The 15996-nt window shown below is 39.7% G+C and overlaps 1 protein-coding gene across 4 annotated transcripts in view; it reads right to left on the bottom strand.

Moving 5' to 3' along the window:
* The window catches only part of KDM4C (lysine demethylase 4C), a 197579-nt gene that overhangs the window by 91830 nt on the left and 89753 nt on the right, over positions 1 to 15996 (bottom strand). For 3 of the 4 annotated variants that reach the window (XM_079959232.1, XM_079959233.1, XM_079959235.1), the window contains exons 10-13: positions 7494 to 7687; positions 4666 to 4904; positions 3092 to 3387; positions 162 to 273 (exon numbers count right to left, since the gene is read on the bottom strand). In XM_079959232.1, coding sequence (XP_079815358.1) covers positions 162 to 273; positions 3092 to 3387; positions 4666 to 4904; positions 7494 to 7687 — 841 coding nt within the window. The remainder of the gene's footprint in view (positions 1 to 161; positions 274 to 3091; positions 3388 to 4665; positions 4905 to 7493; positions 7688 to 15996) is intronic. The other variant, XM_079959234.1, reaches the window with a different exon arrangement.

The raw sequence follows: 15996 nt of genomic DNA on the forward strand, positions 1-15996 counted from the left end.
GCTGAAAGCTTTTAATGCAGCTCATTCTGCAGCAGTTGAGTTTCTGGCACACGGTCAAATATCCTTTCGTCTTCAGTACTGTGCAACAGTAAGTGTATGCAGATGCATTTATATTGGCTGAAAGATATATTATTAGAGGGGATTTTAAAAAGCATGCTCACCTTCATCGCTTACTGCCTGCTGTTTAACCAGCGTCATAGGAGATCTGGCAGGGGGTTTACTTAGCGGATGACGCCAACTTTTAGATGTTTTTGTTCTCTCTCCTTCAGTTACCTGAAAGAGACAACATACATTTTTTTTTCATTTAAGGCAGACCAAAAATATCCTAAAGGGGTGGAAGAAAGAAAACATATATTAACTAAAGGTCACATTCACACTATACATTTAAAGCACATTTAAAGGACATGGGCTTTTTGGGGGAACCCATGTCCCAGGATTCTTTGGGGGAACCCATGTCCTTTAAATGTGCTTTTGCTGGTATTATAGCATTTTGGGTAGATTTTAGATGGTGTTTTAAGGGGGCAGTAGTAAGATAACAGGCAAAAAAATACATATCTATAAATGCTTGCAGGTCAATGCAACTAGGTAGTTGGAAAAAAGTAGAAATGGTAGCAGCATTGTTGTTTTTAAACTAAAAGTCCCCTTTTGCTTATTAATGTTGATAGTGCATGTCCACATTTTGTTTTCTCAATAGAAAAATCAGGATTTCAGATTTAATGGGGTTTTTTCCTTTGAGATATAGGTTTTTTTCCCCATCACAAAAGGAGTGGAAAATAAAAGAATGTCCATTTGATAAAAATAATTCAAATCCCATGGGATAGCTTCGCAGCCTCTCCTTTGAGGGTATACCTTCCCCCAAAGCTTGGAAATTAGACATTTTCAAGAAGCCGGGACTTCAGCTTCATTGGGAACAAAAACGCCTGTACCTACAAAACACCATTTATCGTAGTGTTTCCTAAACTCTGACTTTAAGTTTCTAGAGACGCTTCCACAGATCTGTGTGAAGATGCCAGCCTCTACAACTGCCCTCGCATAATGGGTTGGAGTAGCAGCCTGAGATCAAGGCAATTCCACTCTACTACGTCCAGGAAGTAGCAGCCTACTCCGTCAAGATTAAAAGTTAGAGACGCAATGGGTTGTATCCAATTTTAGTCAGAGTAGACCCTATAAAACTAATGAGTCTCTTGATTTTAATGGCTCTCCTCTGAGTAGAGCCTGGCTGAATACAACTTGGGGGCTTTTCTCTGAAGTTGTATCTTCAAGATGACAGTCTCATTATTGAGGGTCAAAGCTACAGTTCTTCGGTTAAATAAGTGCTGAGACTTTAATGGTTGTCGCAAATGTCTTCACCAACATTCAGTTTACTAAGATCTTGCAAGCCTATCCAAACTCTGTTCGCTATATAAAGAAGCTATCTTCAAGGTGGTGCCATCCAGTTGTTCATTTCCCATCATCCCCAGATAGCACGGCCACTGATGAGGGATGATGGTAGGTACAGTCCAAAACATCTGGAAAGAACCAGGTTGGGAAAGGATGCTACAGAAGCTGGTTGAACACCAACGAATATTAGGTAGCAATTCAAGTATTCTATTCCAGCTACAAGGTTACTTATAAAACTTGGAAATTCAAGAGGCTGGCAGTGCTTGGTGGGAAATGGAAGGCTCAATTAGTACCCTGCAGCTGTCATACAGAGCCCTCGGCAGCCTGGTCTGGCCACTCAAGGAAACAGGACACTGACCTGGAAGGATCATTAGCCTAATGCAGTACAGCTGCTCTTATGATTAAAGAACGTGGCAGATTCATTAAACAAAGCAAGGTAGCTGTGCAGAAAGGCTAAGAGATAGCTTTTTCAGCAGCAACCCAATAAAATGTTTGTGTGCCACTACAAGATGGACACAGCATGCAAACATATTGGAAAATACTTGAAACCCCACTAAGGAATAGCTAAAAAGTACCCAACCAAATGAATTAAACATGAGCTGTAATGCAGAATCTCACCACTGAGAAGATGTTTATTAGCACTTTACATTAAAACAGAAGGACTGGCTTTGGGACTGCTAAATCTCATTCTGTAAAACAATGATGAGTTTGCTATTTATGTCGGTAAAAGGGCAAGTGCTGTTTTATTCTTAGCTCTAAAGTGTCTTTTCCACTCTCTTAGGAACATCTGGCAATTCAAAAAGGGCTGCTCTCTGCAGGTGCCAGAAGCAGATCTAGCCTCCAAGTTAGTTAATACAGCTCTGCTATTATCTCATTGGATCTCATTCACATGGACATTTGCTACCAATCAAAATGGGATGTCTTATAAAATGTGGTAAGATAAGAACAACAACTTTGTTTAGTGCAGTGGGTTGCACCAGTTCAAAATTTCACCTCAACCACTAGGTGGATTTTTGGGCATTCTACTACACGTTCAGCCTAACGCATACCACATAACTGCAGTACAGGGATTATAAAACTGATCCACCTTTCAGGGCTGTGGCAAAGATCATTGAGATAATTTATAATAAATGAACTGTCAAATGTTAAGTATTATTATTATTAGCTAATTTCATTTCTATAACTAGCTATAAATAATATGTGATTTCACAACAATGTATGGGGAGGTATTATTATCTACACCAGGGTTTTCCAAACTTGGGTCTCTAACTATTGTGGACTACAGTTCCCATCAACTCTGACCACCGGTCGTGCTAGCTAGGGATGATGCGAGTTGTAGTCCAACAACAGCTAAAAACCCAAGTTTGGGAAACCCTGATCTACACCATAACACTGGGAAGATTTCATTAAATAGTCAATAGTGTTTTTTCTTGTATTAGCTTGCAAAATATGAGGCTTTCCTCTCAGTCGTATCCAAAACCTCAAATAATCCAAGACAGAGGCTTGTTGAAAAGCTGGAATGAGATGAAAGTATAAAGCACATTACACATACAACTGTTAAGCCGGAGGATAAAATATTTATAGATAATAGTGAAATGATCTCAGAACTCTAATACCGTGCCAAACACTGGAGAAATCCAGGACTCATTTCAAGCAATTCTGAATTTATCAAATATGCTCAAATTGTTTTAACCATAACACCCTTTCTTACCAGTGGTGATATTTCTCCAGGCTCCAAACCATTCTCACTGCTTTCAGTATCGCTGATATCATCCTCTTCTGTAGACAAGCTGCTAGCTTCTTCTTTCTCCAGGCTCTCAGCTTCAGAAGAAGCATACTCAAGAGCCTGGCTTGAAGTAGTTGAAATTTTCAAATTGTCTTCCCGGTTACAGCTAGCAGATGAAAGTAAGCCCAGTGCCGATTCCTCAGAACAAAAATACACAGAGCCAGAGTCTCCTTTCTCTTCCACTTTGATTAGAGGACCATGGCTATGAGGAGAGTTATGACCTAGCGACAAAATTTCAGCATGAAGGCAATACAGTTTGTTTGTTTGTTTTAACAACAAAAGCATTTTGATCACAATGTAAAAAATAATCTTGGCAGACAATTAAACATGTTAATTGCTCATATTTTTTGCAGAAGCAGGGGAAATGTGGCTCACTTTTCATCAAGATTAATGAATGAGATGGAGATTAGAATAAAAAATCTGTGCTGGTAAGATCAACATTGATAACTTCAAAAAATGTCTATACTACACATGGAAATCGTGTGTTTGCGCCAGTAGTCATTGGCTACTCAAATCCTCAAACTACCAAGTCAATCAGCTTCAGCCTGGATGTTGTACAGTAGATCATTTTTATTATTTGTTTTGTTAAGAGTGCTATCTCTGCACAGCTATGTTTATCTCGGTACATGTCAACTATTTTTGTACAGAAATGTTAACATTAGCTGGAACTTGTCTCATTAAATGGAAAAAAAATTATGATATTGCCCTTTAGATTAAAAATCAGATAATTATTCTTGGCTAAAAATCCAGATGCATAGCCATGTTATTTTCCTGCAGCAAAAATAACAGCTATCTTATTTAGGATGCCACTAGACTCTGTTGTGATCATTCTTCGTTTGGTGCAACAATCCAGCCCTAAATCACTGTTATGGAAAGAGCAAGAGTGGAACATTGCTGGAACAGTAGTAATATCCTATTATAAGGGAGGAGGAGCCTGCTGCTTGTAGAAATCACTGTGAGGGCTACATGCTTCAATACAGGTGCAAAACTTGTATGGGGTAAGGTGGTGTTGAGGGGGCCGTAGCTGTGAAAGAACGACTAGTGTGATATCTGTAGCTATTTCTTTTGATGGCTCTTTAGAGGCTGACTTATTTCTAAAGGTGCTTTATGTTTCAGTACTTCATTATTTGTTTAGCACACTGTTACACACCCTGAGCCTTTAGGAAAACAGAAGATAAAAATCTAAATCCAAAAGCAAATAGATACATGCTTAGGAAAGGAGCTTGCCAACAGTTGTGCCTTCACCATTACACCTGTCCTGGAGTAATGCTGCAGCTATGCTATGGAGAAATATTAGGAGACAGCTAGTCCTGCCCCAATCTGCTTTGCAATTCAAGATGCTCTAAATGTCCATGGCTGTGAAAGAAGCACTGTGCAGACTAAAATGTGTCATTTTGCAACACAGAGCAAAGCAACGTACGGCTTCTCACCTGCAGATTTATGGGATCACAATATCAACTGCCTAGAATTCTATGGGAAATAAACACCATTCATCTCACCTGAAACCTTTTTGTTATCCAATAAATTGTGATCCATCTGCATCCTGCTTGCATCTTGTTCTTCCCCAGAAGGCACTCCTGTGTTTATTGTCTTTACTTTTTCTGGTGGCTCTTCTTTGACCTTGAAGCTCTCTGGAGCTGCTCCAACGACGGTGATTTCTGTACCAACCACTATGGTTGATACCTTCTTGTCCTCTGGAGTTTTTAGCTTTTTTGATCGTGATCGGTTGTGCTGGGAGCTGTTATAAGAGATATTGCTGTCAAAACAGAACGTCTGGCTAGGATAAGATAAAATATTTTCCAATATAAATATCCCTTTCACCTGCTTTTAGGAATACAAAAAAAGACTAAGCAAAACCCCACCCTGACAATTTTTCATATCTGTGTGTAAGGGTAATGTTTACAATTTAATAAGCAATAGATTAACAGGTTAATTTAAATCAGTTGTTAATATTATTATAGCTCTTTAAAGTTACTTATTGAATGAAATAATCTCAGGTAATGCTGAAGCTAGTTATAAAACCAGTTACTTGGTGAAGCATCCTGTAGAACATGACAAAGACTAACTTAAGTTAATTACAGCAATCTCCCAGATACATTAAACTTCGACAATGATGCTCAAATCCCAAAATGTATAAGACATTTTGATTGATTATTCTTCTGTAATCTCATTTACAAAAATAAAAAAATAAATCATCAATTTAAACCAGTTGGAAATGCAGCTTTAGCAATAGCTACCAGAATCTGAATTCGGAAAAATTCAACAAGTTCCTATTACCATAGGTAGCAATGTTTCTGGAACTAATACAGGGTGATTCATAACAAAGTATACCAATGGAAACTGTATACTTCATCATTATGAATCGCCCTGTATTTAATACCTAAACATCAAAATTTAAACATCATGTGCCCTGCTCAGACCATGTCAACAAGGTGCTTCCTTGAAAGTAAGGCACAGTGGAGATACAAGCTCAGCAACAGGCAATGAGCACAGCACCTTTTATGCTCAACCTATGTGACAGGAAAAGTGAGAGTAGCAGGTCAAGCTCACAGACTCCAATCTTTAGACAAGGAGTTCCAAACTGCACTGGAGCAACGGGTTGGCATGTCACCCACCAAGCTGTTAAGAATGGAGCAACGTAAGCTTCTCTCACACCTTGCGGGACTGCTGAGTGTGCAGGCGATTCCTGTGTCAGTGAGATGCTAGGACTTGTGCACAGATGAAATGTCAAGTACCTCTATTCTTAGTACCAGCTGCTTTGTGATCTGGCTGTGCCAACCATCTATCTGGTAGTAGCACATACAAATATATTTTTAAAATTGTGATTTCCTGTTGTGATTTCTGTGTCGGTACAAGTTTCTCATACCACGGCAGCCCTGGCACAACCTGTCGCCCAGAACACAAACATTATCACCTCACTATTTTCCTCGAGTTGCTGTTCCTATACTTATGGGATCCTATTTGGAAGGCATATTATTCCCAGAATCAGAATTATCATATTTTTTTCCCTTGACATATTACAGCAGAGGTGAAACTGAACAAACATTTTATCTTCATTTGGGGGACGTGCATCTCCTGCTGTGTTTGCACTTGTGCCAAGTCTACTAATTAAATAGCACAGAAATGCATCCACAAGCTTAGCACAGTGAATAAATTCAGCACATGCACTCATCTGATAAAACTTTCAACATAATTACTATAATGTCTCCACTTTTAATTTTAACTTTTAAATTGGCTATCCAGATAAATAAGGGTTGTACTGACAAGGAAATAATTTCTCTGCCAAGTGCAAATGGCAGTTGTATAATAAAGTTGCCAGTTCTCTGCAGCAATACAAGAGCATCATTGCACAATTATATGACACACACATTAAAGCCCACAGGTTCTCAACATGTAAATGTTAGACTATATGTGGGTTGATGATTAAACAGTACACGTTTGTTAAAAATATAACATTCTTACGGTGGCTGGTTTTTGGGGGGTGATGGTGGTTCAGAATCAGAATGGCAAAGGTCAGGAAGGGTAACAGATAATGTCCAGATTACTTTGTATCAAGATCAAGATGTGTGTGTGTGTGTGAGAGAGAGAGAGAGAGAGAGAGAAATAGAACTAATGCAAAGTGAAAAAAAGTTCTAAGAGAGACGTATCATACAAAGCATTTTTATATTATAAGGTTAGGAGACTCTGATTCGACAGAAGAACACGTCACGGGACGCAATGCAAAATTACAAGAAGAATATTTGGGGGGGAAACTGCCAATAAGAAAATTCAAATCCACTATTGAGCTGTAGCATAAATAACCAGGTATTGGCAATACCTTTTGATCATTCTGCCAACTATGTATCTGCCTCTGGATAGACTCTTTCCAGAGGCTACAGCAAACTCGAGGAGACATAAATAAGTAAAGATTTTGTTTGGAAATTTTCATTGCAATATCTAAAGGATAGTGTTTCACTCAGTTCTCCTCAATAATGCTTTTCTGGACTGGGATTCAGCAAAAAAAATAAATGCATATTTTCATACAGAACAAATACTATATTAGTGCTCAGAGCTCCACATATATAAATTTCAGTAATGCATTCTCATTAAACTTTTAAAAATGAATATATTTCTTCAATGAGTATTATCATTGTGAAATATGACTCTTTTGCCCTCAAGCTCACTGCTAGGTTTTAAGGAGACACAAATTAACTGTGACTAAAATAAATGAACAACTTAAAAGGAAATGGCAGAGAGAAGTGGAAGAGAGGGGAGAGAAGCACTGAAAAAGAACAGAAATTATATCATATTTAAACTTCAACTATATGGAGTGCAAAACATTCATTACCACCTGGAAGATCTCTTTGTTTTCCTTCTTCTCTGCAACCAGACCTTTACCTCAGGTGTCATTTCAGGGGTGGGCTTTGTATGATCAATGGTGTATAAATCCTTCCCTTGTTTCCACAGATGGTATCTGTCTGGCTGAAACTTCCTTACAAAGATATCCATTGATATTGTCACCATGTCTTTCCTGCAGGTACACTGGGAAGAAAAAAAAATAGATATTTTTAAGAAGTTCATATGCAAAGAAGGCAATCCAAAAATGAAACCATCAAAGAAATCCACCAAATTGTCATTGTAGTAGTACATGGATTTTTTTCTTATGGATGAACTCCAGCAACTTTATAACCGATGGAACCATCACAGTAACAAGCCTGCATAAACAATAGAAAATAGTCCCCTCATGTTAACATATGTGTTAGAATGTCAGTATTCTAATTAGCCTTGAAGTTATTACAGTTGAATTTATGCTGTAGTTTGGGATCAATTTATATGCCACAACTACATGGACTACTGTAAGACTGTAGTCCTTCACTTTTTGCTCTTACGTGAAGCCTCTACAGAAGAGACAAAGGGCTATTTCAAATAAATATTGTAATTCAGAGACTTTTACCCAGTAATTTACTGCTGAAGGAGCAAACTGCCTCTACTGAAGTTAGATGATATGAAAACTTTGTGGGATTTGGTCTGTGCTGGCTAAGACATCCTTGAGATTGCCTTCACCAAATAATGCATGTTTGAATTGTCTGCAGGAGATCACATGGTGCACATTTTTCAAGGATCTCAACTATTTTTCATGGCAGTATAAGCAAGAAAAAGTGAGAAAGCTATTGGCACAGAAATGGAAGCAAGAAGAATTACCGACGAAAGAAGAGTGGCAGATGAAATTAATGGACTATGCAGAATTAGATAAAATGACAGGAAGAATTCGAAACTGGCGGGATCAGAGGTTCTTAGAAGATTGGAGTAAATATACAAACTATTGAAAATCAACTGTAATCAATTGAATACACTAGTAGGACTGCAATAAGTTTTGTAAGGAGGAGTATATGAAATATTGCAGGTAAAATTTATGAAAAGGACTGTTAGTTATGGATTTTTAAAAGTAATAGTGAAAATAATGAAATGCAAGACTAAGTGATGAAGAATGAAAATCATTAGGCGTAGCTGATGGAAGTCCTAAAAATATTGTATAAGATATGATGTTATGTGGTATTTGGAAAATGTATTTGAAAAACTAATTAAGAGAAAGAGAGAGAGAGGCTAACTGAAAATGACAAAATATTATTAACATTTCTAGATCCATTTCAATCAGGGTTTAGACCCAGTTTTGGCACAGAAACTGCTTTGGTCGTCCTGTATCATGACCGCTGTCAGGAGAGAGACAGGGGAAATGTGTCCCTGTTAATTCTCCTTGACCTCTCAGCAGCTTTCGATTGACAATGGTATCCTTCAGGAGCAGCTGTCTAGAGTTAGGGGTGGGTGGGTGGCACTGCTTTGCAGTGGTTCCGATCCTACTTAGATGGTCATTCCCAGAGGGTGTTGCTTGGGGAGTGTTTTTCAGCCCTGTAGAGCCTTCAATGTGGGGTTCTGCAGGGTTCAAGCCCATCCCCTATACTGTTCAACATCTACATGAAAACACTGGGGTAATCTGGAGGTTTGGTGTACGTTGTCAGTAATATGCTGGTGACACTCAGCTCTACTTCTCCTTTACATCTGCAGGTGAGGCAGTGGAAATGCTGGACAAGTATCTTGCCTCGATAATGGACTGGATGAGAGCCAACAAACAAACTCAATCCAGATGAGACTGAGGCACTGTTAGTTGGTGGTTCCTTAGACTGGATGGCTGGGAGGTTGCCTGCTCTTGATGGAGTTACACTTCCTCTAAAGGTACTGGTATGTAGTTTGGGAGAACTAGATCCTTTGCTGTCACTTGAGACTTGGGTGGCCTCAGTGGCACTGAGTGCCTTCTATCAGCTTTGGTTGGTGGCCCAGCTGTGCCCTTATCTGGACAGGGATAGCCTACATTCTATGCTCTGGTAACCTCAAGGTTAGATTATTGCATTCTACGTAGGGTTGTCTCTGAAAACGGTTTGGAAACTTCAGCTAGTGCAGAATTCAGCGGCCAGGATGCTCACCAGGGTTTGAGCATATTACACCAATCCTGGTCCAACTGCACTGGCTACTGGTTTGTTTCCAGGCCCAATTCAAAGTGTTGGTTTTGACCTATAAAGCCTTAAACAACTCAGGACTGCAATACCTCTAAGGCTGCCTCTTTCTATATGAACCTAACCTGACCCTGAGATCATCTTCTGAGGTAGTTCTTTGTGGGCCTCTTCCATGAGAGGTCTGAAAGGTGGCAACACCTTTAGTTTTATTATAAATTTTGTGATTTTACACTGTGATTTCATGTTGTAACCACCCTGAGACCTGAGAGTATAGGTATTTATACAAATTAAGTAAGCAAGTTTCAGAGTTAAAATATATTCTGCAAATAAGAACAGTTTTCACTAACATCTCCACTTCTGCAACAAGTTATTTAAAAGGTATCTCTTTCCTTGCTCTTTTTAAAAGTAAGCTTTCAGTGCCATCCTACTCAAAAGCAAATCCTGCTAACTTGGAACTTACTCCCAGTTATGTATGTATCTAATGTATTAAACAGTGTATTTTCTCAATGAGAATACTTCTCCATCACAATACATCTAATTCCTGCTTCAGACTTATGCATTATGCTTGCTTACAAGAGAACATCAGAAATAAAACTTCAAATGTCATAACAACCATCAATTAGAATCAAATGATGGATTGAAGAGTCATTGTAGTAATTGCTGCTATATGATTAAATTGATATATTTCAGAACTAATCATATTATTTTTATACCTCTTTTTACCTGACCAGGTTAAGCACTCTCATTCATTTTAAAGAAAGATGATACTCATTGCTATTAGGCCAGCACACTCGTTTTGTCTCCTATTGACATCAGTGATGGGGGTTCACAAAGGAAGAACTGCATTGAATTCCCCCCCCCCATGCAATCAAATTCTCTCTAAATTCAAGGTACAATGAACGTCAAGCATGAAAAACAATTGCATAAAAGATAGCTTATGAGATTACAGCATTTGCTGTGAGACTTCACATCTTCCTGCAGTTTGAGAAGGGATTAATATATAAGCCACTGTTAATTTATTGATGAAATACATCCCTCGTGGAATAACATTCAGATGTGAAACAATTCTTTAAAAAGAAAAAATAAATAAACTTTCCCAAAAAATTACAGCTATTCACAATATTTTTTTACAAGAATATTTTCTGATGTGACAACATTGTAGAACACTAAGAAGGGTTGCAGTTTAAAATGTAAAGCCTGAAAATGTAATAAATATATATATATCATTTTTCAGAAGACAGTGATCCCTATTTCAAACACCATGTTTTAAGACTATTCAGAGATTTTCATATACACCAATTGAAAACATCACTTGTTGAAAAATACATATTTGAGCTTCTATTCACTGGAGACTGGAAATATAAAAGCTGCAGATCAGACAATGAAAACAGAGGCATCTTGTAGAACTTTTTCTTTTTCATTTTCCATTTATTCCCCCCACTCTAAATGTGCAAAAAAATGGAATATGCTGCATCCATAAGCAATTCAAAGGGGAATTTTTTAGATGTTTGTTTCCAGTCAGATTCAGAGTTATTCAAATTTTGAGGGTGGTTGTATGGGAATAAGGCATATTGATGGGGACATATTGATGTTTCATAGATCATTGATCTGTTGAAGCAGAGTGAAATCCAGATGAGGCCAGGCCTATCAGTCATGTGAGAAAGTACTGTGAACTCATCCTACAAGTAGAATGCATATGTAATCGACAAGGTCAGACCATAGATACTAGAGGTGCAATTGATATGCCTGTGCATGCCACCCCAGTCCAGGCCTTGAATCAAATCATGGACTAGCTCAAACATCTAATTAGGATTCTAAACGCTAATTATACATGAAGTCTGGAAGAGGGCAGGGGGAGAAGGAAGCTGAGTACTGCTTCGCCAGTGTGTTCCCTGCAGAAGCTGTTTGCCTTTTCTTCGAGTTGCAGTGGGCAGATCAGCGCTGATGGATAGCTGATGAAGGACCCTGTTTGAGAGGCAGGGAAAGGAAGATCTTTCAGGATGGGAAGTTGCGAGAAGAAAGGGAAGCTCCTGGGTGAGAGCTGGGAGGGTTCAGCTTTCTCTGTGTGGATCAAGTTAAGATTTACTTGTGAAAATGGAATTAGTATGCTTTTTTTGTTTTGTTTTGGTTTGGTTTTGGTTTAGATTATATTGGGTTTTTTATTGTGATGGATTAATAAAATCTTATAAATAATAGTAATTTAAAAACAACAGGCAACTAAAAGAGTTCTTAGATATGTTCTTCCCAATTAACTAATGAATCCAAGCTTTCACTACCATAGATTACTAGGTCAGATTCAGAAATGGAATTCAGTAATTGCTAAACCTGCAGGGCCGAACTGTTAAAGACTCCTTTCACTTAGAGTCACTAGTTTTTAGAATTAAAGCAAAAACAAGATATACCCTGATAAAGCTTGTTACAGGGGCAGTAACGGAGATGATTACACTTCCCATATAACCTACAGAACAAACATTTGTCAGGCACCACTTAGATGTGAAAAGGATTTTAGAGCACGTTGCAACAATAGCCATTCTTCCCTAGCAGAATCAGAGTGATATATTTTTACACTGACCTTCCAGCAACTTGTAGGCAGTGCTGCAGAAACCTTTGATATCAGCTATAATTTGTTCAGGCTTCAATAAAACAAGTGTTCTCTTGGTAAAAAGCCTTGAAAAGTACACTATGTTCACGAGTCACACACAAAAATAAATAAAAATGCTAGGCCTCCCACTTATTTCCAGGGTTTTTTCCTCCCAAATTTTAAACTCAGGGTGGGGGGGAAACCTAATATCCTAGGGACAATTTAAAAATAGCTTCTCAGTGTGAACCAGGAAATGACTTATGCAACCAATAAGATGGTTCTCTCTACAGTACTCGCATTGTATCTTGGGGTAGAATTCAATGTGGTTATGGATGCATGGAATGAACTCTGTTCATGCAGCAGAGACTTTCTTTGTTTTCTTCCCACTGCATGTCTCTCAGCCTGTACTGGGGTTTTCCCTAACCCTCCCAAACAGATTTAGAGGGTACAGGAGGTGCTGGACATGGAGTGGGGAAATCCCATTGCATGAGTGGTCCTTGTTCTCTGCCCAAAGCAGCTTAGTTGAATCACAGTGGATATTGGCTGTAGCCAATGCTAGTCTTACTTAGAGTAGACCCACTGAAATTAATAGTCATGACAAACATGAGACTAACGTGACCGGCAGTGGAAACAAGCCTAAGTGTTTCTTCCCCCATCCTTTTCTGCTTGTCTCTCTAAGAAGGGGAGAGATAAGTCAAGAAAAGGAGCAAAGGACAACAGAGGGGGAAAACAAGGAAATATAAATGCCCATCCAACATCCTTCTTACTGCCTCCACACTCCTTGGCTTGTGAGTGAACCTCTGTTAATATCTGATCATTGAAACCTCTGGGGCTGCTGTGTGCCTTCCTCTTCAGTTGCCTCTTTTGACCAGCCAGTCAACCAACCAGCCATTCCCCATCTCCCTGGTCTTCTTTTCCAAATGACTCAACTCCTGTTCAGGGTTCCAGCCAGCCAGCCCTGCCCTTTCTCAGACTACTCCATGACTTACCTCACATTTTTTGGTTCCCCACAGCATTCTGTGCCCACTGAACATGTTCAGTCCTCATTGTGTGTTTTGGTTCCTCCCCCCCCCCCCCAATCCCAGACCCTAAAGTTATTTTGTATTTTTGCAAGCCTTTGGTTGCCCCAAGTTTGCCAATACCTGCCTCTTGTCTATAGATGCACCATTTGGAGTGCAGAAGGACCTACAGTCAGGGAATGAATGCCTCATTAGGTTAAAGGATGGATGGTGAAAGTGTTTAAAGTGACACATTGCAAAATGAGATGGCAGCAGGATTCTCTGCTTAAACATGTTAACAAGAGTTTCCACTACTGTACTCTCATCACCACTTCCCAGGTGGATAAAATTTGAAAGACTTATGACAACTGTTCGCCAAAATGAAGTGATTTTGTAAAAACAATTGTAGAAAGATCTGCACTGCGTGTCAATTTCAGCTTTTATTGAAGTCAAAATGTGCCCAAATCAGGCCACATGTGGTTGATTAAATAAATAGCATTTCAGCTTAGAAACATGAAATTATGTATTTAATGATAGATGATAGATAGATAGCTGGACAGATAGATAGCTAAACTGTCTGAAAAACAACTCTGAATGGAATCATTGATCTAGAATCACAACCATTAACTTCCCCTTTAGGCTTCCATTGGTATTCACAGGTAACAAAATCAGGTGATAATTTAATATTGAAGGGGGGGTCAGCTTTATTAAGTAGCAGAACTAGAATACAACAGCTTCCAATAATAATAAAAACCTGAGAATTCAAATTCTATAGTTCTAAATGGAAAAGAGAGGAAACATTCCCTCCTTTTCTGAAGTTCAGATTCAAGTACTGTAGTTTATGTAGAAAAAACAGCACCATCCACACATAACCGTGTGTGTGTGCTATCAGCTGTAGTACACACACAAATCTTTAGCAGACATCTAAAGGGGGCAATCCCAAAAATAGCCAGGGAGGACTCACCAAGCTCGGTGGCCACAGAAACCTAGATGACTGGTATGGGGAGTGGGGAATGGAAAACGGAGTGGGAGAGAAAATAGAAAGCACAAAATATCCTGGAAGACAGCGTAGCTAACTGACTAGAACAGTGACTAGTAGCACTACACACAGCACCATTATTTGCCCCCCCCCAGTAGATTCTACAGATTGATAAGCTTCCTATGTATGAGGAAGGTTCTCCCCACCCCCCGGAAAAAAACTTTTATTCTTGGTTACAACTTACGCTTAAAAACTGGACTGACTTCATTTGGCCTTTTCCTTGAAAAATCCTTTGTCTCGATACACACTAGGAAGCGAACATGCTCACTCCACAGCAACAGAGAGAATACATGTATCCTGAGAACTTGTGTTTATAGTTTTCTCACATTAAATAGGAAGCTTAAAGTTGCAAGGGGGTTTAAAGAGTGCAGGTGATTTAATGGGATAGGTATCTGGCTCCCACTCATACCGATGAACAGGGCCGTCTTAAGCATATGCGGCACCGGGGTGCAAAGATCCACCCTGTGCGCACACACGCACCCAGGTTACCCAGAGTTATCAACCTTTTGGAGGGGGGACCCCAAAGTTGTTGACCTTGGACTTCCGGTCGGCGCCAGCGCTTAATGGCGGTCCTAGCCTCGAGCTCCGAGGCAGGACTGCTCCGCTAGTTCGGGTCCGACCCGCTACGGCGAGCGGGGGACCCCTAAAATCACAGGCGCGGAGCCTGTGAACAAAGGAGATTCGGTGGGCACCTTTCGCGCCCCCCGGTACGGTAAAGGAGCCTTTTTAAAGGCTTCGGAGCGGCATCGGGGTAAGCGCGGTGCTGAGAGTCGTCACCCAGCTAGCGGAGTGAAGCCGCGTCGCCATGAGCGGAGAGCGCCGATTCCTTCCTGCAACTGAAAATTGACTACAACACCCGTGAGTAAGACTGAGAGTTTGACGGGACATTAAAATTGGAAATTTGGCTGAAAACGGGAAAGGCATAAACTAAGGAAGTCTGCCTCCCCGGAGCTGCAGGATAAACAAAGCAACGAAAAAGCAAGCTGCATTTGAAGGGAAAATTTTTTTCTTTTTTTTTTAACTGTCAAACCTGACATCGGACTTAAACTTCCCCCCCGACAGGCAGGAGAAGGGGGGAAGGGATTTGGACATTGATAATCTGCTGAAAAATTAACGGGAAAATAAGACCTTTCACTGCCAAATTCCCCAGGTCGGGCTGCCCAAATAAGGCACCGGGAAATGAACTGTCATACTAAACGGTGCAAAGTGGGGATTTGTCTGAAACGAAGTTACTGGACTTTAATTTAGCCTGCTGCATCTTTGGTTATATTGAAAGACTGAGAATTTATAGTGTGGATTTTGGAAATTGTTGGCTACTGTTATGCTTCCTTGCTCCTTTGTTTTTCCTTGCTATTTGGATACAATTGAATGCTCCCTCTAGAGGGTCTCAAGTGAAACTGTTGCACTGAAAAAGAAACAGTGGGATTTTCCACTTGGAAACTATTTCTGTGAGAACGACCTTGAGGATATGAGTGGCCCAACAGAAGAGATAGTAACAAGGCTTAAAGCAAAGCAATCTCAGAAGAAAAGGGGCTCAATATCAGGCACAACACCAGCTGCACAGGAAAAAGCAGTAACAGCTTCTATGGATCCTATGACACAGGCACTCCTTAAAATAAACCAATCCTTGGAAGCATTGACAAAGCTGTCGACAGAGAATTCCAAAAAATTGACAGAGCTGACAGCAAGATTGGACGTAAATACAGCCAGCGTAACGTCTAACA

This window comes from Podarcis cretensis (assembly GCF_951804945.1).
Source record: "Podarcis cretensis genome assembly, chromosome: 17".
NCBI classification, from domain to species: Eukaryota; Metazoa; Chordata; class Lepidosauria; order Squamata; family Lacertidae; genus Podarcis; species Podarcis cretensis.